Raw genomic sequence first — 27,605 nt, forward strand, 5'->3', positions numbered from 1 at the left:
TTCATCCCGTCTGGACGGGCCTTAAGAACCGTCTCGTCAAGTTGCCTATTGTGTATACAATTTAAAGTATATTTTTAAAAAGTTTTGTGCATAAACGTGCGGTTCTATATTATGTATACATTAGTTATATTGTGTCGTAAATATTAAGTTAAATCAATAACTTTACATTAAATTAATGAATATAAGTGATATACAGGCTTCATAGTGTAGATACTTCCGAAGCTTATGACTTAAAATTAGTTTACTGTAGTATATTTCGATTTAATTTTAATTAGAAAAAATATTGAGTGCTACATTGTGACCTTTTTGATATTTAACACTTAACAGTGAAAGAATAAAGGATCAAAGTCAAATGGTGATCTAAAAGTTTTAACCATGTGTCAAAAGATTGCTGTAAATTACTGTGGCTACCAAGTTTTGTTTGACAATTCAGCTTTATTTCAAATTATCTTTGCTACAACGCTATACTATATGCGACATTTAATTATTTGGTATGAAAGTAAAAAAAAAAAAACAAAATTGTAAAACCAACTACACAATTTAGTTTCCTAAAATGTACTTGGCCATAAGCCGCAGTTAACGGAAATCAATAAAAACACCGTGTATAGTGTTGTCATTAGATATTAAGATAAGATAATATTTATTCATTTAAGACTTATGCTAATTGTTTTTTTACAACGTTAATTACACCGTGTCCAATAGGTTCGAATACAAACTTTTAGCACTTGCTGTATAGACATACGGATCGCTGGATATAAAATTCTTATTTTAATTTAAAAAGTATATTGACATAAACATAGTACTATAATTTCATGAGTCACGTATTTTTAGTTTGGCTTGAATACACGATGAAGTACGTTCGTGAAGAAATTATTAGAAAATTCCTTAAAGGCGACAGGCCATGTGCTATATTCAAGGCGTTACAACCGCATGGAATTAAACGGAATCTGGTTTATACTACTATAAAAAGGTATAAAGAGATCTCTTCTACAGAGGACAGGAAAAGATCCGGTCGGCCCCGCTCAGCTAGAACTGAAAAAGTGGTAAAGGCTATAAGAGAGCGAATTCGGCGGAAAAAACACCGATCTATTAGAAAATTAGCTGCTGATCTGAAAATTTCCAGGGGATCTGTACATAATATATTGAAAAAAGATCTTGGATGTCATGCTTATAAAAAACGAAAAGTACATGGCATTTCAGATGCAACCAAGAAAAAGAGAGTAGAAAGATGTAGCACCATACTTTCTTGGCACGCAGGTGACGAATTTGTTTTCTCAGACGAGAAACTCTTTGTGTTAGAGCAGCCTCATAACGCCCAGAACGACCGGTTGTGGGCAGCACGGATAGAAGACATTCCAGAGTATGAAAAGAATGTGCCTAGGTTCCAGAGCTCACCATCAGTGATGGTTTGGGGTGCTCTTTGTAAGAGGGGCAAACTGCCTCTAGTTTTTATTGATAAAGGCGTCAAAATCAATGCGGCATACTATAAATCGGAGGTTTTGGAGAAAAATGTTGCCCCAAATTTAAAAAATATGTTTGCAGACGATTATTATGTTTTCCAACAAGACGGAGCTCCGTCGCATACGGCAAACGCTGTTCAAGCTTGGTGCAAGGCTAATTTGACCGATTTTTTGCCGAAAACTGAATGGCCACCAAGTTCTCCAGATTTAAACGTACTAGATTATTTCGTATGGTCATACATGCTCTCGAAACTAAATAATTATAAAGTCGCAAACCTGAGCCATTTTAAAAAGGTTATCATGCAAATATGGGACGATATGCCGATGGATGCGGTGCGTGCCGCTTGTGACTCTTTTGAGAAACGTTTGAAACTTGTAAAAAAAGTTAAAGGTGGAGTTATTCCAAAACATTTGTTGTAAATATTGTATATAAATGTGGCTTTCATTTAATATAATTTTCATAACATAAACTACGCGTAAATTTATTTTATTAAGGATCATAACTGTATTCGAACTTATTGGACACGGTGTATACAATTTATATTTATCATTGTCATAATCATACAAGTAACATGGTTAAATTTATGCTTTGTTTATAAATTACTTAAATGTCTGGTAATTTCTCGATAATGTTTTTTTTTCCGTTTGCACTTATAGTTGAAGTTTAACGTTAACATAGACTCCATAGCTCACTCTCACTAGTAATCTTACCATGTTATGGAAACTCCAAAGCCTTCTCATAAAAAAATAAGCCTCTTGATGAATGACACTAAAACTTCTCCTTCTATGTAGGTACTCAGTTCTATAGACCATTTTCAAGATGCCGTAATATGAATATCATTAAGATGACAACCATTATTATTTTACTATTCAAGAACAAATAGGCTGGTGACTGGAACATCCAACCATTGCTCACATTAAGCCTTTAATTTCCTGTTTCCTACAATTACAAAAAAAAAAACGGTTTTCATATCTAATTATCCTTTTTTGACTACAATTATGAAATGAGACATGATAATTAACAATGAAAGAGCTAATGGAGTTACTAATAGTTAGATAATGATGAAATAGATACATAGACAATAGTAATTAAATTTCTGATGAAATTTTCTTTATAAAAAGTAATTATTGGTTAATTTATTTAAGCTTTAGAATTATTTTTTATCTCTCATTTCACATTTTTTTACTAGATTGATCTAAATATTTATTTGATAATAACATCATTCAATACGTTATTGTAAAGAAAACAGTGAACTGAACTACAGTATCACCGATTTGCTTTGCTTAATAATATTTATTAGCAATAATAGTGAAATTCAATTGGATAAGGACACATATAATTTCATTCTTATTTGTGAACACCAGAATATGTAACGCCGCAACAGAAATCTGTGTCACGAAATTTATATTAAGTATTTAAGATTTTAATTCTATCTATGTCTAATCTATGGGCCTTAGTTGCCTGAAAGAAATGATTTGATTAGTTGATTGATTATGTTACTTTGATAGCTTCCCTAGTCTCATGGAAATGATGTATATGGCAGCCATTTTTACATAAATTTATAAGCCAATATCAGAACAAAAACTGGGCCTTATATAGACTATATATTTTAAGCTCTTAATATTGACATAATTAAATTGAATGGGTCTCCTCTTCACACCACTGCACACCTGCACACCACACCCAAGGGACAGGTCCAGTAGGCCTTTCCCAAAGACAAAGGAAAGACCCGTTGAAACCAAGCAGGAGGGGCCCATAGACTTGGCCGGCAGTGCCAGCAGCCATAAAAACTAGAAAAACCATGAATAACTATTTGATATTCGAGCTATTCGGTCACATTGCTAAATATTTGGTATTCAGCTGAAAAGTATCAACTTTAGCTAACAGCTATTACACTTACTTATGAAGAAAAATTACTTAGTCAAATAGTATCACAAACCTTTGTACTTAATGTTAAAACTGTATTCTTAAGAAGTTGTTATAAATGAAGATGTTTTTTTGAGAATGTATTGCTTGTAAATGATTTTAACCATAATATATCATAGCCTACATTTAAGTAAATAAATATTATAGGACATTCTTGCACAGATTGACTAAGTCCCACAGTAAGCTCTAGAAGGCTTGTGTTGTTTGTGGGTACTCAGACTACAATATACAGGGTGATTCATAAGACGTGAGCAGGACCAAGCCCACACAATCAGTAAATGTTCATGAATCGTTCACCGTCATATTTAAGTAAAACAATCACGCTTTCTTCTGTTATCTAACTTTTCTTAAGGACAAATTTGATTATCTACAATCATGGACACCCTACAACAGTTAATTAATAAAGATAAAACTTCTTAAACCGTTATGACAGCACTTTGATTATGAAGAGAATAAAATGTCACACTTAAGTGAGATACGATTTTACAAAAGTAACCAGACTCCGAATACATTCAATTTGTCACTTGTTATGGATAAAACAAAGAGGGTGACCATAAATGTCGTAAATAAAATAAAATAAAATTTTTGAACACAAGAAAATTAATTTAACGTTAATCTCACAAATACTGATACGAAACAGTTACTGATAACTCACTGAATACGCAGGCTTGATCCTGCTCACGTCTCCTGAATCATAATATAAATACTGTTATATAATATAAATACTTAAATACATACAAAAACACCCCTGACAGAGGAACAAATATTAGTGCTCATCACACAAATAAGTACCCTTACCAGGATTTGAACCCAGGAGCCCATCTGCTTCATAGGCAGGGTCAGTACCCACTAGGCCAGACCAGTCGTCTAATAACTACATACACTACTGATGAGCCACAAAATAGTATGTATGTTTTACCATACATTCGGCTGCCGAAAATTCGGTGCTTTGGCTGAGAGTTCAATAATTGGTTCGGAACAAATTATTAATAACTACCTCAGATTAAAGGCATAATTACTATGGTTTATGTTGGATAAGTATAGACATATTGTTTACCTTGTGGACTCTCTCGAGAGTGCAGAGTGTGACGACGACGGTGAGATGTGTTGCTCGGCCATAGACGACGCTGGGGAAACTCGCGGCTGCTGTTCTGGGCCTGCGCAGGCCGCCCGCGCGCGCTACCTGCCCGGCACCATACCCGAGCGAGCGCTACTCCGCTGCTTCCGCATCCACTGATGTGCCTTCAGCAGCTACTGACGCGACCGTTCCTAGCACCATAAACGCGTACTATCACACCTTACGACGCGTTCCGTACCACGCTGACTCACACTCAATGATACTCTCACACAATAATCTGGAACAAAGATAAAACACACTCAGCAAGCCTAACAATGCAACGTTACATAAACATTTCAACCATGCCACTGAGCCCACCTACAGCTTCCACTCAGTGTCCAATCGTCACTGCAGAATAACAATCAGAGCGAATACTACAACTAAATGTAGATTAGTGAAACCTACACGTTTCGTTAAAAATTATTGTAATAATGGATGACACATCAAGGACGGCTACGCTACACTTTCCGAGATATTTTTCCAATACATTCCACACAGCTGGCTAGCTGTCAAACGGCAGTGTTGCCATTTAAGGCAACAAAACCTACTAAAACTGAGATATTGATTTTTTGAGTAATGTTTACTGTTATGCATTTTTTAAGCAAAAAATGTGTAGTTTTTTAAGTTTTTTTTTTACAACTATTTTCTAGATGTAATTTTTACTTGTATAATTAAGAGTTCGGTGAAATGTATTGACGCGTTTTATAGAGCTACAAGTTCGCTACAAATATGCCTGTCTTTCTAACAAATGCGGTTAGTCGTAGGGAATGCAATAACCGGCCTAACTTCGTAACTGAGGTGTTTGTTGCCTCTCTGTCGCACTTGTAAATTCGTAATTAAGTGTGACAGGGAGGCGACACGTCGAACGTGGTTCGCGGTAGGCCCTCTGATTTCCATGACTAATCGCCTACCGGGCGAAAACTCGTATCGTGGTTAACGGTGTATGATGTGTATGGTGTAACTATGTATGATGAACCCTCGTGGACGAGCTGCCGCTCCTCCGCCACAGTTTTTTTTTTGTCATCGCCTACCGATTGATACTTTGTCAGATGATAGTTCAGAAGCTATTGTTACTGTAAAAAATCGTCAGCCGGTTGTATCGCGGTGGTGAGAACATGTAAACAATAAGCGGTTTACCTTTTTATGATAGTAATAAAAAAAATGACACCTTGCGTGTAGCATTCCATCAGGCGTTCCAAATAAACGGTTACGCAATTTACACATTACACATACTTTGCGGACATAAACTGGTAGGGCGCTTATTTTTTACATGTTCATGACATCAACTGACGGTCTTTTCACCGCGATAGAACCGGCTGACTGTTTTTTTTATTTTATAATCATGACAGCATCTAAACCATTATCTAACAAACTATCAGCTGGGAGGCGATGACCTGACGATATCTTCTCCTGGCTCGCGGTCTATTGGGTTTTCAAGGATAATTGACCGTACTTCTGTAGAAAAAGACCAACTTTTTATTTTTTGTCAAAGTGACTTAAGGTATACTAGTAACTCAAAGGATTTGGTCGCTTTTGGATTGATTAAAGAAAGGAGGTGGTTGTTTTCTGCATAACTACGGTCAATTCTTTATCAAGTGAACCAAAAATTTAAACATTTTATTTTTTAATTTGAAAAAGGTGTCTTTAGTGTAATTTCATAGATATTTCAAATATTATAAACATCCGTAAAGGTTGGTTATATAGGAAATATTTATTGTTAATTTTAGAAATAGTTATCATGAAGATAAATGTGATTATACTGTTTCTGTAATATTTAGGATTACGTTAATAATATTTAAATATTTCATAGTTTTTCTTAAGTAAACTTCCAAGATAAAATGGGGGAGGGGGGGGGGGGGGGGGGGAATTCCCATTGTGAAAAAATAGTAGGTAACAAAAAATGTTTAGGAATGTACAATTTGATACCTCTCTTAACTTAGTAAGAACTAGTACTCTTAACTTAGTAACTTGGAAATTTCGCTCCCACTTTATATGGGTCATTTTTCATATTTAATAAAAATAAATATAATAAATAATAATTTTAACGTGTCTGGGTTAGCGTTGTTGATGATGATGACTATTCCAAATCGACAGCTTAAGTAGTTTTCGAGATATTTAGCGATGTGACAGACGGACGGAAAGAGTCGCACCATAGGGTTCCTTTTCTACCTTTTTGGTACGGAAGCCTAAAAACAAAGATATTTGAATCCGACTGATTTATTTTTCACCACACCAACTGGTAAAGGCCCTCTTGATTGTTCAAAATAGACTGAGAAAGTTGCATTTTATCCACATGTCGGGCAAAGTAATCAGATGCAAATTTTGAGTTGTTTCCTTATGTTAGCTAGTAGAATTTACTTTTAAATTATGATTTTGAATGATTATTTTTTTATAACGTTCACTTGGATTTGATTTCATTTGATTTTTTTGGTATTTCATAGTTAGTACTTCCCTCGCCCTCGTGTTGGTGTGGTGAAAATTTTTGTGTTTCACTAGAAGGCAAAGTTTGTTTAACCCTCGTGCATTGAAACCCTCGCAACGCTCAAATTTCCACTTCTTGAACCACTCGCTACGCTCGTGGTTCAATTTTGGAATATTTCGCTTGCTCGGGTATCAATATTGGCACAAGCGGTTAAACAACAACTTTGCCCCCTTGTAAAACAAATAACTATTTCTACATATGCTCTGTCTAGCTCTACACAACAGAACCGAAGCTTTTCCAGGGCCCTAATTATGTTTTTATATAATTTTCTGTAAATACTCTCAAAATAGACATTTTGTAGTTAATTACCTTGATGAAGGTGGATTTTTTTGTCTTATTTTAGCCACTTTATGAAATGTGGATACGTAAGTCGCAGGTCCATAATTATCCTGCAAATGTAGTAAATTGAGTATTCATTCGAGGCAAAACTTTTTAATATTTGCCATTGCAACGGTAGCCGTGTGATTCAGCGAGTCATCGTTTTTAAGGCTATCAGCGGTAGCCAGTATGCACAAAGATTTTTTTAGACAAATACTGAAAATGAAAATGAAAATATCTTTATTATCTATTTACAAACATATAGTAAGCATTTGCTGGGGCCTCTCTTTAGGCTTACAAAGCCTGTGTTGAGACGTCCCGCTCTTCCACAACCGTAATTACTTGTAGTTACATTATATTACAAAATTACCGTTTTTTTATTTTATTTTAGGTATTTATATATATTTATTACATATAGGTTTAATGTTTAGGATAGGAGTGTGTTCATGTGTGTTCATGTGTGTGTGTGTGTGTGTGTGTGTGTGTGTGTGTGTGTGTGTGTGTGTGTGTGTGTGTGTGTGTGTGTAAGCGTGCGTGCGCTTGGGAATACACTCTTTACAGTTGGAGTAGTCGCTCCGTCTCATGATAATTTTTTGCCTGAAGCCATTTTGGAATAACTGTTTTACAGTGATGGTAATTTTTTCCATATATGTTGAGATACCTATTTATTACATTATACAGGTGATTTGGTAATTTGTAAAATTGTCTTCTTGCAAATATGGTTCTAGTCTTATTATTCACAACAACATCTTTCCTTCTTCTATTTTCTGTACTAGAATCATATGGCAAGGATCTATGTACTTTTAAAACTGTGGACATTATATATAGTTGCCTAACAGTTAGGAGGTTAGATATGGTGTACAGTCTTTCTGTGGAGAATCTTCGTTTTTTAAAATACATTACTTTAATCAAGCCACGCTGTGATCGTTCTACCTGAATATATTTGGTTTTTGCTGCCCTGGTAATATATTATTTAATTTAATATATTGAAAAATACTCTGGTAATATATTATTTAATTTAATATATTGAAAACATTTTCCAGCGAGCTGTTTACAATCTATGCTGTCTCCCTATAAGGAAAGGTTCAGTAAAAAAGTGGCAGTGAATATTCTATTATAATTTTTGTTTTTTTACTAATTATGAAGTAGTTTATTTTTTCCAGTAATCTGCAGATAAAATAGTATATAATAACAATAAAATCATATTGAGAAACATCAGATTGTTTGAGTTTTCACATTTTTATTGCAATGTACTTCGTGACTTTTTGCACAACACAATTTGTCAATCTTCACCTGCCGTTTTTCACAATGCCACACTTGAATTTCAATTTTCACAACTAGTTATATGCTTTTAGGAATATCATCTTACGAGTAATTTATATCAATAAACTGGAGTTCATCTTCGTTAGTCAGTAAGTCTCTCCAATCTAATCTAATCAATGTAAAAATCGCAAATACACAAAAATGGAAATTCCAAAATGAAGTCAAATCAAAAAAGTGCAATATCGAACATAAGACAATTTAATCATATATTAAGTAGCTTATTAAACTTGTTTATGAGAAACACCTCATAAATTCTCTCAGAAGACACTGTTCAAAAAGTCTTAGGAGACATGTAATATAAAAGGTGAATACTTCAATTCGCCCTTTTATTTCAAATACGATTGTATTTAATTGTATAGAATAGTATTTATGTACAGATTACTACAACAATGCGTTATTTAACAACTATCACTAAATAAAATTAAAAATCCACATAATGTGCTGCTACTTTTTTCTGAATCACTCCTTAGGTAAAACGGTCTTTTAATACAATATTTTTACTTTTTAGTCGTTTCTGGGATAGACAGACACCTCATTTGGTCTCGAATCCCGGGATACGCCATCGACGCTTTGTCGACTTCGTATGAAATAATCTACCCTAGTGCGCAGGTACTATTAAAATAAGGTTAAGAGTCCCCTATTACACGATGCAACACAGTTTTAATTTAGGTTCCCGTATTTCCTTTTAAAACTTATGACAATTTGATCCTCCGTTTCATCCATTGTCATAAAAGTGGAAAACTGACTCACTTCAATAAACCTCAATATTTTTCATCATTATTTTGAAACAATTCTCGTTTCGGTGTTTTATCTACCCACCATAATATATTTGTATCTCATAAACCGTACATACAGGCAAGACAGTTGAAAGTTCCCAGTTGGTATAGATAACATCTCAGCCCATACCTATAAATCCAAAAAATCTGAAATAGGTTATATGGTGGGGAGAGTGTTAGCAACGCGGAGGTGGAGCCGACGGCGACGCGCGCTCCGCTTCGGCCGATCTCGTTCATAACCACATTATGCAGTTCTATATTTAGGATGGTGAGCAGAGCGGAGGAGATTAACGGAGCGGACGGTTTGCTCTCGGATAATGCTCCAACGCTGTTCACTCCCGCTCTCAACTAATTACAAACAAATGCAATTGTATTTAGAGTGCGAAGCAAAGGTAGATAAGACATACACTGATAATAGTGATAATATTTTTCTTTTTAATGGTTCTGTAGGTGGCATTGCATAGACGTTGTACCTACTTGTAATGTAGACTTAAAAAACTGTGCGAACACTACTACTAGTAATTAAAACGATGGTAATATCTATATTAATAATTCCGTCGAAGTTAACGGTAGACCCGAATGAAATTATACTCGAATGAAAGAGCGTTAAAAAATAAGAGTTTGGAATCGACTACATATATTGGCAAAATTCGGATTATCGCGTATTTTGCATTTAAAAGTGTTAATTTAATGACAAACACATGACAAAAAGTAGGCCATATTTAATTTGACAAATGACAGCGACGGGTGCGTTCGGAAATTGTGAACACGTTTGCGACCGTCGCAATGCGACGGCATGTTGGTTGGCACCCAGTGTGTAAGATGCACAACCTTTTTTTTAAGAATGACTATGTATGTCACTGTTTGTAAATGATGTATAAAGTAAGGCACGGTAAATAAAATTAACCCTTCACGCCTACATTTTTAACCGACTTCAAGATTTCAAAAGAGGAGATTATCAATTCGGTTGTACGTTTTTTTTAAATGTTAATTTACTCTATAACTCCGTCATTTCTGAACAGATTTTGAAAATTATTTTTTTGTTTGAATTTATATATATACAGATTGGTCCCGTTTTTGTCAAAACTCAGTTCTGATGATGGGATCCATGAGGAATCGAGGGCACTCTTCAAATGTGAAAGGCATACATATGATTTTTGTATTTTCTGTAACAAATCAAGCATTTACATTTAAAAAAGTGACATTTGATGAAGTGGAACTGCTGATGATGATTAGAATGGAACTCTTCAACTACGCATAGTACACGTTTGGCGATTTCTCATTTTCGCTGTGTTTGTTAAGTAAATTAAATTTTCAAAACAAATTTTTGTCAAGTTCGAGTTCTGACGATGGGGTCCATGAGGAATCGAGGGAACTCTTCAAATATGAAAGGCATACATATAGTGATTTTTGTATTTTCTTTGACAAACCAAGCATTTACATTTAAAAAAAGTGACATTTGATGAAGTGGAACTGCTGATGATGATCAGAATGGAACTCTTCAAGGACGCATAGTACACGTTTGGCGATTTCTCCTTTTCGCTGTGTTTGTTAAGTAAATTAGATTTTCAAGACAAATTTTGGTCAGGTTCGAGTTCTGACGATGGGGTCCATAAGGAATCCAGTGAACTATTCAAATACGAAAGGCATACATATAGTGTTTTATTTTTATTTTATTTAACAAATCAAGCATTTACATTTAAAAAAGTGACATTTGATGAAGTGGAACTGCTGATGATGATCAGAATGGTACTCTTCAAAGACGCATAGTACCAGCGAACGAAAAAAACATCTTCTATGTTTGACTTGTATGACTAAAGTCAAACAAAATATCAGCGTAAAAGTGGCCCCACTAATTGCGTGTTTTAACGCAATAATAATAACGGACCAATTGCAACTCGTCAAAGTTCAGGTCTTGTTTTCTTCGACGAAACTTCATTTGACCATGATTAGCGAATTTAATGGCTCCTCTACACGATGGACCATCATAGTGGCCCACTGAGCTGGGCCAGCGTGTAGAGAGGGTAGTGGTGTCGGATGGCTTATAGCGCGCGGGATGGCGATGGGATGGCCGCGGTGTCGGTTTTTCGTCCGCACATGAAAGGCAGTGGACCAGCGATGGCTGTCCGCATCTACACGTGGCCTATCCCTCAGTGCGTGCTCGAACGCGGTCGAGTGAGGACGTTCGTGCTGTGTATTATTTTGATTAAAAATGACGAGTAGATGGCCGCATCACGAAAGAATAAAGTTTTTAGAGTTATATCGGGGAGAAAGCGTAACATGGAACCCCAAACATAAAGACCAAAACTATAGAAATAAGATAGCAGGATATTTAAAAAAAAGTTTTTATAACAAATAGTGCACGAATTAATTAGAGGATTAGGAAAATTACTTATACATTACGCAGACATCTGTATATACAGTACATTCACAATTTAAATAAATAAATACATATACCAATAATAAAAGAAATTAATATTAGATACCTACATATCTAAATATACATACATAAATTATACCTACATATCTAAATATACATAAATAATATACACCTACACAATCATTAACAGAAGATCCTAAAGAAGGACTAGACCAAACCAACCTAAGAATATTCACAGATGGCTCAAAAACATTTGAAGGGACAGGATGTGGTGTCTTCTCGGAGGACCTGAATATACACATCTCAAAACCCCTGGGAGAACATAACACGGTATTCCAAGCTGAATGTGTGGGAATAATAGAAGCTTGCAATGCTATAACAAGACGACAAGTGAAACACGAAAATATACTAATACTATCAGACAGTAAATCAGTACTACAAGCGCTATGCAGCGACAAACTTAATTCAGAACTCATACTCGAATGTCATCGAAGCCTCACGGAAGTGAGCAAAGAAGGCAACAAAGTAACAATTCAATGGATAAAGGGGCATAGTGGATCAAGAGGAAACGATGCAGCGGACGAACTGGCCAGGAGAGGCTCAGAAACGCCGGCATATGGACCCGAGCCCATCATACCCCTACCAATATCCTATATACACAACCAGCTAGACCTACATCACAGACAACTGCACAATAAATACTGGAAGGAAATGGACACATGCAGGCAGACCAAGGATTTTCTACCGGAACTGAACCTCAAACTCACCAAAATACTACTGAAAACACCTAGACATCAACTACGTAAAATAGTAGGATTAATTACGGGACATAACACACTTAACAAACACCTACACAATATGGGTAAAACAGACAGCCCCATGTGCAGAGCGTGCATGGAAGAAGAAGAAACAACAAAACATATTCTCCTAGACTGCAAACAGGTAGAAGTATACAGGAACAAATACCTAGGGACTCCGTGCACACTAGGAGAGGCATTTAGCAACCTGAAAACTTTGCTAGGCTTCGTGGAGGAGCTGGGGTGGTTAGAGTAGCGCTACCTCGTTTCACGCAAAATAGGCACAATGGTTGTCGATTTGCGGAAAATGCCCAGAAGCACTAACTAACTAACTAACTATACACCTACACAGCGGCACATTAAGGAAGAGACAAGTAATGATTTTTAGTAGGGTTTCAAAGCTTTGAAGAGTTTATTGCACAAATTTAAATTGACTTAGGTGACAACCTGTGTGGCCTAGTGGGTAGTGACCCTGCCTATGAAGCCGATGGTCCCGGGTTCAAATCCTGGTAAGGATATTTATTCGTGTGATGAGCATGGATATTCGTTCCGGAGTCATGGATGTCTTCTATGTATTTAAGTATTTTTACATTTGTATATAATATGTATATCGTTGTCCAAGTACCCACAACACAAGCCTTATTGAGCTTTCCGTGGGACTTAGTCAATTTGTGTAATAATGTCCTATAATATTTTTTTTATGAATATGAGTAGTGTCAGGTTATATGTTTCTATTTACAATTTAGTTTAGTTTTTTTTTATAATACTGTCCTATAATAAGTAGTTTATTTATTTATTTATTGCGATGGATAGATAACATCCACCATAATCTTCTACGTCATTTCTTTTTAATTACTTTATTATTGTGCAGATTAAGAAAAGGTTGGTACGTGGCGTATAAATAAATTGCTGCAGCGGCTAATGCTCCCACGTCCATCTTGGAAAACGAATAGATCGCAACTGAATGTCGCCATCGTGTAGTGGCGTGTCAGCCATCGCATGGCCATCTCGCTGGGCCAGCGCTGGGCCATCGTGAAGAGGAGCCATAAACCACCCGAACTACGATTGGTCTATTATAAAATGAGGCGCTGTGATTGGCTGTAGCGCAGCTCTAGGTAGACGGTTTCATGCAATATATGTAGACTAGTTATAAATGCAATATTTTTGATAATTTATTATTTTATTTTAAAGGCTTATTATTTGTTCGTTTATTGCACGTGTTTAAAGGCAATTAAGCCTTCAAACTAATTAATACATTGTGTCGTTCATCTTATAGGGCACCTGCGACGTTTAGTTAGGTGGCACAGAAATATGTCAGATGTAAATGAATGTAAATTGGAATTTTGGATTTTACTCTGATCAAGATGAAAACCGATATCTGAGGATCTGAGAGGCCATTTATTTACGAATTTGAGATCAAAATAATAAAAAAATGCCGCGAGTTGAATTTTAGAATTTTTCATCCGATCAATGTGAAAATCCATATCTGAGGACCCGAGCGGCCCTTCATTATGATTCTGAAGTCATATTTGGTAAAAGCACCCTCCATTTTGAATGAAACGCCCGATATCTTGAATATCGCCATTTTTGCTCTTATCATGATCATCATTCATCATATGAACAAACACGGAGAAATTTAAGATGTCGGACGTTTTTGCCAAATTTGACCTCAGAATCATAATGAAGGGTCGCTGGGATCTTTAGATATCGATTTTCATCTCGATCAGAGCCAAAATGCAGAAATCCAAGATGGCGGGCGTTGGTTTAATTTTGACCTCATATTCATTGCAAAGGTCCTCTAGGATCCTCAGATATCGATTTTCATCTTGATCAGAGAAAACATGCAGAAATTCGTATTGAACACGTCGTCATAGGATCAGTTTGTATGGGGATAGTACATTACTATAGAGGACGGGAAACGAAGGGTTGCAGGCCAAGTAGATATAGACGTCCGAGCGTAGTGAGGTCGGATAGGAATATGCGGCCGGATAGGGATATGCGGCCGGCAACCCCCCCCGTTTCTTGCCGAGATTTGTATAGTGCTTTTCTCAAACTTGCAATGAAATAATTAAAAAAAAATAGGATGATGATGATGATGATTGTTATTATTACTTTTGGGTTATCCCAGGGGGAACGAAAATTTGATTATTTTTACGCTACGACGCACGGTTTAGGAGATACAACCCTATAAAGAATTCTGCATGGCTAAAAAAAAACTTTATGGGGCTGTATCTCCTAAACCGTACGTCGTGGCGCAAAAATAATGAAATTTTTGTTCCCCTTTGAAACCCTGAAACAATATTTAACAAACACAAAAAAAAAAAACACGAAAAAGACAAAAAAAGAAAAAAGACTTAATGGCAGAATTTTGCTTATAGGTTTTTTTTTTGGTTGAATGCCATAATTTGACGTTTAAAAACAAAAGAAGGTTGCCTTACAGGCCTAGGTGTGTAAGGCTGTATGAAATTCCTTTACATATCATCTTCACTCATCGCACCTGATATGTAGTATTTCCGGACCTAATTTGAAGTAAGTCATGTTAACATTTCATTTTTCACCGTTCAAACCTTCCCTGGACCTAGAAATATTCCAATACCAAAATTAGCCAAATCGGTCCAGCCGTCCGCGAACTTAACGAAAAGTTATAAATAGCAGCCAGATACCGGGACTTAGTAAGAAAGTACACATAAAAAACCTCCACCTACAACGGCGACTCTTATTTACTATCACAAATTTAAATTTATAAAATAACAACCTGAACAAATTAAAAATGAAAGTTTCTTAATATCAATGGTTGTTTAAAATGCATAACATCATCCCCATATAAAGCCGGTTGTGATCATGAGAAATCAAATTAATATGATCCTAGCTAAACTATACGTGAAAAGTAATCCCATATTTTTTCCAGTGTTTGTTGGAACGACTAGCACATCATTTATCCGCACAATAAGGCATAATTCTTTCGTTAAAGATATAATTTGAATACTTCTTACTATGACTGTCACAACGGGCCGCCATTTGCGAACTAAATAGCTCCGCGGCAAAAAATTGACGCCCCGCCCGCTTCGGCACAATGTGCGTGGGGTCATTTTTCAGAGCTAGTTCGACATCTATGTTTATTATCAATCGCTGCATAGTACACGTTTGGCGATTTGTCCTCTTCGCTGTGTTTGTTAAGCAAATTAGATTTTCAAGACAATTTTTTGTCAGGTTCGAGTTCTGACGATGGGGTCCATGAGGAATCAAGTGAACTCTTCAAATATGAAAGGCATACATATAGTGATTTTTGTATTTTCTTTAACAAATCAAGCATTTACATTTAAAAAAGTGACATTTTGAAGGATATAAAACGCACTAGGTCTTGAGTAATTGATTTATTTGTGAATTAAGTACATGATAATATTAAGTCCGACGACCGACGCTCACGTTGGCGCGGGAAGCTCTCTTGACAGCCGCGCCCATGACAGCTGGGCTGTCAGTTAGGGCACGTTTACAAACCCGGACAATATAAATATTAACAACTAGTATCAAAATAGAAATAGTTTGATGACAGACGGTGTTTCCCAAATAATAATGATATAAATTATCTTACATTTCTAACAATTTGATGAAGTGGAACTGCTGATGATGATCAGAATGGTACTCTTCAACGACGCATAGTACACGTTTGGCGATTTGTCCTCTTCGCTGTGTTTGTTAAGCAAATTCGATTTTAAAGGCAAATTTTTGTCAAGTTCGAGTTCTGACGATGGGGTCCATGAGGACTCGAGGGAACTCCTCAAATGTTAAAGGCATATATAAAGTGATCTTAGTCAAGTATTTACATTTGTAGAAATGACATTTGATGAAGTGGAATTGCTGATGATGAACAGAATGGAACTCTTCAATGATGCATAGTTCACGTTTGGCAATTTGTTCTCTTTGCCAAGCAGTTAGGTTTTCAAGGCACATTTTTATATTTCTATCCTATTTAGTTTTTTAATAATTATCTGGTGCTTTATTTCATGCATGGTGTGAAATAATTTATCTTAAATACAGTCGAATACCCAATTGCAAATCTGAAATGTGTCAAGGTGGGTGCAGTGGCAAAAAAAAACATGTTACCTCCTTTTCTACATAATTAGGCGCTGTCTTTTTAATTTTATTGCATGAAATCTAAAATCAACAATAATCGTTCTTTCACCGGTCTCCCTCATTGAAGTCGGTTTTTTTTTCTTAAAAATTATATAGCTGCATTTTTCTACAGACTAACTGAGTGTGCCAGAGTTATTATTATACCCGAGCAAAGCCGGGTTTTCATCTAGTATTATAATATTCTGCTTAAGTGACTCGTAAGTCGCAAAACGAGTAAGATTTGTAAATGGCGTGCCGTTGCTCACTTAAGGTTTATAGAACACTGTTCACACCCAGACATCCAGAAGTACAACCACGGTACTAACCCCAACCAAGCATTAGGATTTCTGCCTTCCTGCTAAGTATTTCCAACTGCACAATATTAGCAAAATAATCTGTTTAACTGGTTTCACAGTGTTGACTACACATACATATCTATATATATAGAAGGATACCTCGGTATGCGTGTATATTAGGCTTCAAGAACATCAAGTCCAGTAGCAAGCAAAGGGCAGGCAGGTCAATAAATGATAATTATTGTGGCACTGTCGTTTTAACGATTCGATTTGTTTGATAGCATACCAACAGCATATTACGTTCAGTATGTTAAATTCTTATACAAGTCTCTGTTTGGTACATGCCTATCAACTTTGCTCAAAGTCCGCGCAAAATGATGACACAATGTCACATGTATAACTGAACAAATGTCAAATCACCAGTTTTCCAGTAGACTTAAGGTGCAGTAAGTTCTTCTCTCACTCTCACTGAGCGTAAGCACGAGCGAGTTGGAAATGCATGATTTTTTAGTTTCACAATTCAAAATTTTAATCGCATATCACATTACACATTATTAGGTGGAGCTTATGTAGATAGGTCTATTTGGTAATATTTTACACATCTCTTTTGGAGAATAAATGTCATTGCTATTCTCCCATAAAAGGAGACCGTAAGTCATTCTTGAATACACGAATGCGTAGTACCTATACAGAAAGGGCAGTCGGTCGCCTGTTTAAGGTGTCGTGTAGTGCGTATATAAAAGAGGATAGCTTTTTTGATAGTCTCTGAATGTGCGATTCTAGTTCATGTTGATGTCTAGATCAATACCCAGTACGGTAGCTGAATGAACAGATTCCAATTTTATATTATTGAAATTAAAAATAATTGGTTACGTCAATTTTTGGAAAGGTTTAAATTGGATTCTTTTGTTTTTTAGGGTTCCGTACCCAAAGGGTAAAACGGGACCTTATTACTAATACTCCACTGTAATTGAAGAATTTTTGTTGCCGCCATAAAAACAAATACTAAAAAACAGAATAAAATAAATATTTAAGGGGCCTCCCATACCACAAACGTAATATTTTTGCCGTTTTTATAGATAATGGTACGGAACCCTTCGTGCGCGAGTTCGACTCGCACATGGCCCGTTTTTTTAAATTGAGTTGAAGATTAGTTGAATATCCAACCAGTTTTTTTTTTTTGTTTAATTACAGTCCGTTTATTTTCAGCTTTATTTTAATCAGAACACGGGAACTACACCTAAACGTCATCTACTCATCTATGAAGAGGGCGCTTTGGTTTTCTATTGCATTTGGTAAACCATTTTATTTTATATTATTTGTGTATTTAAAAAAAAAGTAATCGCTGAGTTCCCTCAAGCACAATATTCCTCATTTTTAGAAATAAATTTCATATATAATGTATATTTGTGAAAATGTCTTATATTTTTTTAAAGTGCACTTTAGACCTAAATATGTTCGTGATTTTTTTCTATCGAGCGAAAGTCAAAAACTCAGGATTCAAATCCGATTCATCTTCCCTAGAGCAAGGCCTCAAATTTCTAATAAAATTTATGGCACCCGTATTGCGATCCATAAAAAGACTTCCTGTGTAAGTAAAAAAAATCGTATACTCAAGGTATTAAAAGGTAGGTACATATTTTTTTAACAGCGACCCATCGTGCCCTATGCCCTACCTAGAGCGTGTGGCCTACATGACGCGTTACTGTCGGGGAGTCGCTGACCGATCGCGAGGAATCGCCATGTCTGGTCCGCGGTGCACCCGTCCGCGGCGTTTCTACCTGGCCGTGTACTTCCCTTCCAATGCTTACGTTCAGGTGCGTCGAACGCGCAGGAGAACCAGTGTAGCTGATCAAGAGATCACTTAGATTATTCAGAATAGAAGCGCGCGCATAGATTAATCTGCCTGCCTTTTAGACTTTTAGTAATTTATTGATATAACACTACGAAACGAAATTTAACCTATCGTGACTGTAATATTGACACTGAAATTAAAATACAACATGTTGAGTTAAAACTCAAGTAAGGGCGGTATGTTTCACAGCACGCAAAATCGGTTACTTTCGATTGTTGTAAAACATAATTTAAAAAAACCTTATGTACAATGCCCGACGCGTTTAAAGCACGTCGTGTAAATTGTTACTTAATTAAGAATATTGAACCATGAAAGTAAGCGAATAATATAATAATATAAGTAATGAATATAAGAACAAAGAAAAGTTAGCGTTATATGTGAAAGCGACTGCGGAGTGCCGAGCGAATAGCGAACCTGCTGCCGCCAGACCGAGGCGCGGAGGCGCAAACAACAAAAACAACTCGAGCCGGAGTTGGTGATTTGCGATTTTAAAATGACCTTCCTTGACTCCGGCCGCTTATCTCCTCCCTCCCTTCCGATTCCGACCCATTGTTGTAAAATGAAAGAGATAGTCATTATTTGTAAATTTTACTAATTTTCATGTACACTATTTTCATACGAATTTAGCTAGTATGTAACCTATTCTGTAATGTATAATAATTAAATTAATTTTGGTTCCGAGACAGGTCCTAAGTAAAACAAGTGACACTTTTCAAACAGTGTTATTACTCGATAAAAAAATGAAGTGTATTATGGGACTTAAGTTCCTCCACACAATATTGGCGGATAGAAAAACAATGACAAATAGGTTTTGTAATACTCCTTCTACTTATACTCAGCAGTTGACAAAGATGGCTAATAAAACAACGGCGGCCAAGGCAATGAGCAGTAAAGCCGATTATGGTAAGGTAGTTCGTCGGGCCATTATTTGTCAAAAATTGCTAGTATTGTTATAAGTACTTATTGATTTTTAAGAACTAAAACAATGTTGCAGGTAATATCTTTTGTTGAAAGTACTTTTATTGTGTAGGTACACAAAGCTTATTGAGCTTACTGTGGGGCTTAGTCAATTTGTGCCGTATAATATTTATTTGTTTATTGTTTTATTAGAAACGAATCTCACCGTATGGTTATACAGTAATTAAATGCCAACTGTCAGTACAAGCGAGGCAGAACCTGTTACAATTAACTTTGCTTTATTTTAAGTATTTAAACTAAAACTTATAAAAATACAAGTTGTAGAGTATTCGTTTAGGGGGTTTTGATTCTTAAGGGTTAAGTTGTAGGGTGCATTGTTGTGGCGGAGGGCGCGGTGCTGGCCGGGGCTGCGCTGCCCCCAAGGCCGCGGGTCGACAACCCGGTCGTGCTGCAGCGGCCACGTGCGAAACCCGCTTACCTCGGCCACATCCAAACCGAACGCGACTCTGCCGAGAGTAGACTCGCCACGGCCTATCCTAACGGATCGGTGTCCCATTTAACAACAAGTTTAGACAAGACTAAATATTATGTTAATTATGTATTATGAACCTAAACACAAAAAATGATTATATCTATTGCATTTTTCTTGTAGCGTAGGTATTATTAATCTATGCTACCACTCGGAATTAAACAATAAATATTAGTAGGAAACGGGGTGGTCTACAACATTTAATACATAAGTTAAACACAGGGTTTCATATATTTACACACATTGCCAAGTTTTCTTGACACAGCCATTTTATTTGCATTTTCCGGGTTGGTCTTATAGTAAAAGTTGTTCAGTGTGACTTCTGTACCTGTATAATGTTACATCAAAAACGTAAACCTTAATACCCACATATTTAGCAAACAATCAATCGGCCTATGAATAGCGTCTGCTGCGAGTTCTATAATATTGATTTCTGCGTGGCGTTATAACGAAGATAGAGCGTAATTAGCAGCATAAATATTATTACTACTTATCTTCGGATAACATCAACCTTTTATTAGCACTTGATTTTAGAAGCCAGCAAACCTTTCCGACTTAAAACCGTGAGCCTATTATTACTTTACAATACAACTAATAGTCGTAACCGGAGGTCAGAGACATGGTGGTGTCGGTCAACTGCGTGACCTTGCGACGGATTATAGTTATTTTGTGCTCAGCGGCTACCACCAGTTTGACGATGACATATTCGCTTGCATGTGCGTAGGGTTGCCATCCGTCCGGGTTTCCCCGGATTTGTCCTAGTTTAGAGGGCGTCCGGGGAGGACTTCATTTGTAGTCCGGGTTTAAAAATTAAAACCTTAGGCCGCCCGCGACACACGCACAACCTGTTTAAAAAAACCTGTTGTCCGGGTTCTGGACTCTAAAATCCGGGGTTTCACGTGTCTTGTCCTGGTTTCCAAATTTTAGAGATGGCAACCCTACATGTGCGTAAGTTAACTCATGTGAATATGAGCGAGATGCATAGAAAGCAAGTTATGCAGACGTTAGCGAATCGAATATGTCAGTTTGAGACCGCTAAGGCCGTCGTGTCCAAAAAATATGAAAAAAAAAAACGTGAAAATAAAGCTTAGTAAAGATTGTAAAGACTTGCTCTTGACAGTTTTTTTTTATTATTGATCAGCAGGGGACTAAGCTTACTTATTCTAAAAATTTGAGTCACGATGAACAATTACGCAAAAACGACGTTTTCTTAAATCGTCTATTTTTTACTGTAGCTCCTAAAGTCTTTATCGTAAAGTAAAAATAATTATGACCGATTTTGTATGAAATCTAAGTACGAGGTTAGCTATTCGTACAGATATTCGAGATACGAGCAAAAATCTGAAACCCCTCAGCCCACCCTCCACCCCCGAGGACTTTTACCATTGTCCATCTGGACACCACAAAGTAGTAACTGTATGAATTATTTCCCCTGATTGCCCATATTCGGCTTAATTTGACGTGGCTATAGATAGGAGGTCCACCCGGAGAGGTTCTAAACTAGGACAAATGAGGTTGAACTCTGACGGATGGCCTGGTTGCCCTATGGGCCTATGCCCCTGTTCCTATTCAATCGGCCGGCATACGATTGTATTGTATTGTATTCGGGCGATTTTCCGCAACTCAACGACTTGCGCCTATTTTGCGTGATATGTTGGGGGTGGGCTAGTCCTGCCAGCCCAGCTCCTCGAGGAATCCTATCAAACCTTTAATGTTGAGTAGGACCTCGGGGAGGTCTCTCGGAGATCCGAGATGTTTAGCCCTGTATGGAGTCACTCCGCTGCATTCCAGCACCACGTGAGAGGCTGTTTCTTCTGTCTCCATGCATCCTCGGCACAGGGGACTGTCTGTGACACCTGTTGTGAAAAGATGTTTGTTAAATAGTCCATGACCTGTTATGACACTGGTTACCATACTCAGTCGGACCTTCCCTAGTTGCAGGAGCGCCCTTGTGAGTTTTCCGTTGATGCCAGGCATGGCTTCTTTTGCCTGTCTGCATCCAGTCTGGTTCAGCCAGTGTTCTGTGTGTAGTTTCCCTGTACGTGCCAGCAGCATTGAGCGTACCTTGCTAAATGGTATCGGAAGAATCGGTTCCGGACCAATCGCCCCCGCATTCGATCCTTGCCTGGCAAGCTCGTCCGCAGCATCGTTACCTCGGGATCCACTGTGTCCCTTGATCCGTTGTAGGGTGATCTTGTTATTATGACATACCTCCATTAGTCGTTCGTGGCATTCATGTTTAAGTTTGGATGTAACTATATGGCTATTTAGAGCCATTAAGTGTCGGAGAGTATGCGGACGGAGGATCCTACTACCTTCCTTGCAGTGATGGCAGCCGCCGCGTTTATGATGCCCATGCACTCAGCTTGGAATACCGAGTTATGGGCTCCTAGCGGAGTGGTGATTGACATGTTCAGGTCTTCTGAGAAGGTTCCAGAGCCCGATCCGCTGTCTGTTTTGGATCCATCAGTGAAGATTCTCAGCTCCCGAGGATTGAGTCCTTCATGATTGTCCGGCATACGATTCAGATATGCAATTTTATTGGTTTAGGAAGATCACATTATGATAAATATATCGCATATATTTACCATATATTTTAATACATGGAGACGATGGAATCTACGTGGTCTGATAAACCAAGGTATCTTTTTAGATATTTATGTCATACCCACTCATATGTGTAATGAGGCATTCACGAATTTAGTATGAATCGATTTAAATTCAATAAGGACAGAAATGACAAAATACCATTAGACAAGTATATTATGTACTATCAATTCTCGCTGTTGATCCAAATGAGACAAATAAAATAAAATAAATGAGTGAGCTGAAATGTGTTTAAGTGTTGGTCTGTCAAATATTAATATCAGGTAAAAATATATCGCAAATTGATATACTCGTATATTGTAAAAAAAAAATTATTGGTTGTTAGTTTCAGTGGGTCTATCCTGTAGAATGTCTAAAGAAAGAAATAAAGGACAATTTTATTACTCTTGAGACTAATTGTAATTGTTTTGAAATGCACTATGGTCGTAAATAATTTTAATGGCCTCACAAACTCTTTGTGAAGTCATATTTTTTTAAGAATAAAAATAAAAAAACCATTTATTGCCACACAATAAAAAAAACAGATAGGTCACAAAGAACAAAGATTAACTTTAAAAAATTGGCATGCGCGGCAAAAGGAATGGGCTCAGCATATGCTGCATCAGCCATTTCATTACAAATTGACTGCGCAGCGCTGATTTTCAGTCCGTCCCCTTCACTGAACCACATTGATATGACATGCGGGCTAATGTATTTTTTTTATTACCAGGGATAGCTTGTGTGTACAATTAAAGTATAAAAAAATAGAGAATTTTTTATTACAAGTGAATATTTAATGTTTTAATTTGGCATTTATGTGACATTGACAACTGGTTACATTTATAACTTAAGTATTTTACTGAATAGGTACAAACAATGTCATAATCATACGTTTCGTTCATTGAAACGTGCAGCAATAAGTAATAGTACTTATTGTACTTTTTAGGGTTCCGTAGCCAAATGGCAAAAAACGGAACCCTTATAGATTCGTCATGTCCGTCTGTCTGTCCGATTATGTCACAGCCACTTTTTTTTCTATAAAAATTATATTGATGTGAATCTGACCATCTAGTTGCTTTCAGTAGTCAATTTAGTTATTTTATTTTATGTCGTGCACACTAATTTTTTACGTTTTTTTTAAATGTTGACATGCTTGTGACACAGATATAGTATGATAAATAATAGGCACTGACGATAGCACTGAATGTGTTTTTGTGTGCAATATTCAATACGACACGACGTACAATATGTATGTGGTGTAGTTGCTGATAAGATACTGCTACTAATAGGCACATACTAACCCACGCCTAAACACCTATACCTAATATACTTTAAAGTTTAAAATGCAGATACTGAATAAAACGATGATACTTACCCTATGTATTTTCATGAAATCAACTAAAATGCAAGTCGTTTTGTATTTCATAGCAATCTGCGAACTCATGATGAAGGATACAATCTGCTCCACGCGAACATTTAAATGTTATGTAAAATCAATGCCTAATAAACACGATTTCTGACTGATCTTCTTATTTTACAGTACCTAATGTGGGTAGTACTACTACTAATGGCCTCACACATGGAAACACATCTTTTTTGGTGGCTGAATAGACCGATGCGAGAGCGGCATACTTTGGGGTACAACACTTTAGTAGATATATGTACAGTTGTGTAGATGTGGGTGCAACACTTTAGTAGATTTATGTTTAAGTTTATGATTTTATTATATTATATTAATTAGTATTTCATTTGTAAATAGTAGGTAGTAATATCGTTTCAAGTACAAAGCCAGCACCTAACAAACGCCTCTTTTTGACCCAGTGGTTGACTGGTAGAGTATGCCTTAAGGCGTTAAGTCCACCATTTGTACTTAATATTTTATATACAATAAAGTATAAAATAATAAAAAATAAATACAAGAAATCGAAAAATTTGTAACAAATTTAATCAACTTTCATTTTTTAAAGTGACCATGTCGCTAAGAGGCATAGTTTCCGAGATACAACGAAAGATGGGACATTCAAACCCCCCCCCCCCCCCCCCCCTCCCCCCGACTCAAAGGCTACGGCCGGGAACATATGATATGTTCACCTCCGAACTAGTCCAAACAAAGTTACGAAGTCAAAAATTGTGTTCCAAGCTTTTCCCTCTATAACTTTTTGAGCATTCGTTGCTAGTGTTGCTACAGGTTCAGTTAATAGGTTACGTACTTTGTACTTATGGTTTCCGAAGTTTAGTTTGAATAAAGCATTATTTACAAAGCTCTGCAGTCTGCACAAGGCAATGCTCGACACGTTTTTGATTGTTCGTTATCAAAATAAAGTTGTAGAATGGTAATAATAAAGAATAAAAGGGTTGAAATCTGTTCGATGGAATAAAAAAACACTTTGAAACTCCTCCAACTTTTCTTATTCTTTTTTCATTATGAAAACACAATGAATAAAAGAAAGTAAGAACAAGTGCTGTTTTGTAGCTTCTTTCATATAACTCCTTTGTATAACTCCAGTGACAATACAATCTCGAACATATCTTACCGAAATACATACTATTACAATATAACGTTTATGAAATTGTGACGTAGGTAACGTAATATACTAATTTAAAAGTGAAGAATATGACCTAAACTGCTTATTCCAAAATTAAAAAAAAAATTGATATTGTGTTTAGTCAATTAATTGGGGGAAAGACGACAATTGGGTCTGTTAATCGGAATCCGCTATTTTGGACGGGGTGCAATACCCCAGTGAAGTGAGTCAACGACCGACCTAGTGGTGCGCGCGCCCCCACTCGGAACCGGGACGACTTTGGAGCCCTAGTGTAGTGGTTCAACGACCCTTTGTCGCCCCTCGGTGCAGCCCCTGGCTATATTGTAAACGCACCAACTAGTCAATAGGAATTTAGTAGTTCACTTGCAAGTTAAATCCCTGTCACATATGGACTTTAGAACTCTATAAGCTAATACCTAAAACTACTGTATGTACTTGTACAGTCAGCACCAAATAGATAGCGACGGCTAACGTGAAAAAACGGTACCCATCCTTATTTCTAAGGTAACAAAGGCGTGTTATGATATATTTGCTACTCTGGTCGTCACTATCTATTTGATCCTAATTGTACATATCTATTCCATGTAATAAAGATAAAAACCGGCCAAGCCATGCTCAGTGTAGGGTTCCGTAGTTACCCGTCCGCCACAATAGGCTAAAGGGGAATTATTAGTATGCAAGTAGATTGGGTGGCAAACAAGGACAATACATAATAAGCGGTCACCTTGGCCTGAGGGCTTTGCTTTATAACTTTATATTAAAACAGCCTATTACTATTTTTACATGCATTGCCCACGTAAGATCTTAACAATCAATGACGGAGCAAAGCCTCGGACAGGCAGACAGACAGACGGACATGGGAAAACTATAGATGACAACAGAACCCTAATAACTACGTGACTTAATCGTTCGGCCGATGGAAAATTTTCATAGATTTTATAGGTACATAAAATTTAAGTCATCTGCAATCATATTTTGCACAACGAAGCGCGCAAAGATATGTGACCAGATTGTAGAGCAGTACAAAAAGATAGTGCCAGATATTTTTGCGCCCTTCGTAGTGTAAAATATTACTGCCGGTGACTGTACTTATAGCGACACTTTCCTGAACAACCTTTACAGTACATATGGTTCTACTGCGGGAATGAGTACTTTCCGTGCATAAGTCGAAACTTTAAAAAGCTATGTGTACTGTAAAACGTTGTACGATACACGTGCGAATAGGTAATTCGCAACTCGTTTTGATTTAAAACACTCCCTTCGGCCCTGTTTTAATTTATCACTCGTTGCGAATTTCCTATTTTCTGCACTTGTATCGTTATTAACTATTTTAATACAGTCGCTCAAAAAGTGCTACTTTACGTAGCTGTTTAGCGTTCCCATAGATGGTTTTTGCGAACTAGTGCTTTTTATTTTCCAACTCTTTTATAGTTATTTGTTTTACAAGGCGGCAAAGTTGTTATTTAACCGCTCGAGCTAATATTGATACCCCGAGCAAAGATTCCAATATTGAACGAGAAGTGGAATCTTGAGCTTTGCGAGGGTTTCAAGGCACGAGGGTTAAACAAACTTTGTTCCTAGTGAAACACAAAATTTTAGCAAACCAACGCGAGGAAAATAATAACTATGAAAAACAAAAAAAAAAAACAAATCTTTGTCAAAAATAAAATGCAACTTTCTTATTCGTTTTTGAAAAATCAAGAGGGCCTTTACTAGTTGGCGAGGTGAAAATCTTATTTCTGATCGTAATCCATATGTCCACACCAAAGAGTTTGGATGTCCAAACCTTTATATATTTTTTATTTCGCCATTACACGTTTGTTACTACCAAAAAAACATTAATACACGATATAAATTAAATCGTTATTTATTATTATTAATAAGGTCTTCACTTACGTAACCAATATTTTTTTGTTAAGATTTTTTCGCAAATGTATTAAAAAACGTCGTTAAATGTACGTGTGCAAGTGTCGTTATTTACTTGTCCCATATCTTTTATCCTCTCGGGAGTCGCTAATAATGACACACTCGCATTGATGATTGAAGGTTTACGAATGGTCTGTTGACTGATCGGCGATGGTTTGTAAGAATTGTAAGAGTAGAGACGCGTTACATAGTTTTATTTTGCTTATTTTTTGCTTTATCAACTAAACGGCAAATTATGGTCACATTTTTCCGTTTA

The 27,605-nt window shown here is 36.6% G+C and overlaps 1 protein-coding gene across 7 annotated transcripts in view; it reads right to left on the reverse strand.

Moving 5' to 3' along the window:
• LOC133519883 (E3 ubiquitin-protein ligase TRIP12) overlaps nt 1-27,605 on the reverse strand; it is a 92,401-nt gene that overhangs the window by 46,937 nt on the left and 17,859 nt on the right. For 4 of the 7 annotated variants that reach the window (XM_061854113.1, XM_061854105.1, XM_061854123.1 and 1 more), the window contains exons 1-2: nt 4,823-4,975; nt 4,445-4,742 (exon numbers count right to left, since the gene is read on the reverse strand). In XM_061854113.1, the coding sequence (XP_061710097.1) occupies nt 4,445-4,506 (62 nt within the window). In that variant the 5' untranslated portion in view covers nt 4,507-4,742; nt 4,823-4,975. Of the gene's footprint in view, nt 1-4,444; nt 4,743-4,822; nt 4,976-27,605 lie in introns of those variants that run through there. The other 3 variants (XM_061854088.1, XM_061854097.1, XM_061854080.1) reach the window with 3 other exon arrangements.

Source organism: Cydia pomonella, chromosome 1 (genome assembly GCF_033807575.1).
Source record: "Cydia pomonella isolate Wapato2018A chromosome 1, ilCydPomo1, whole genome shotgun sequence".
Taxonomy (NCBI): Eukaryota; Metazoa; Arthropoda; class Insecta; order Lepidoptera; family Tortricidae; genus Cydia; species Cydia pomonella.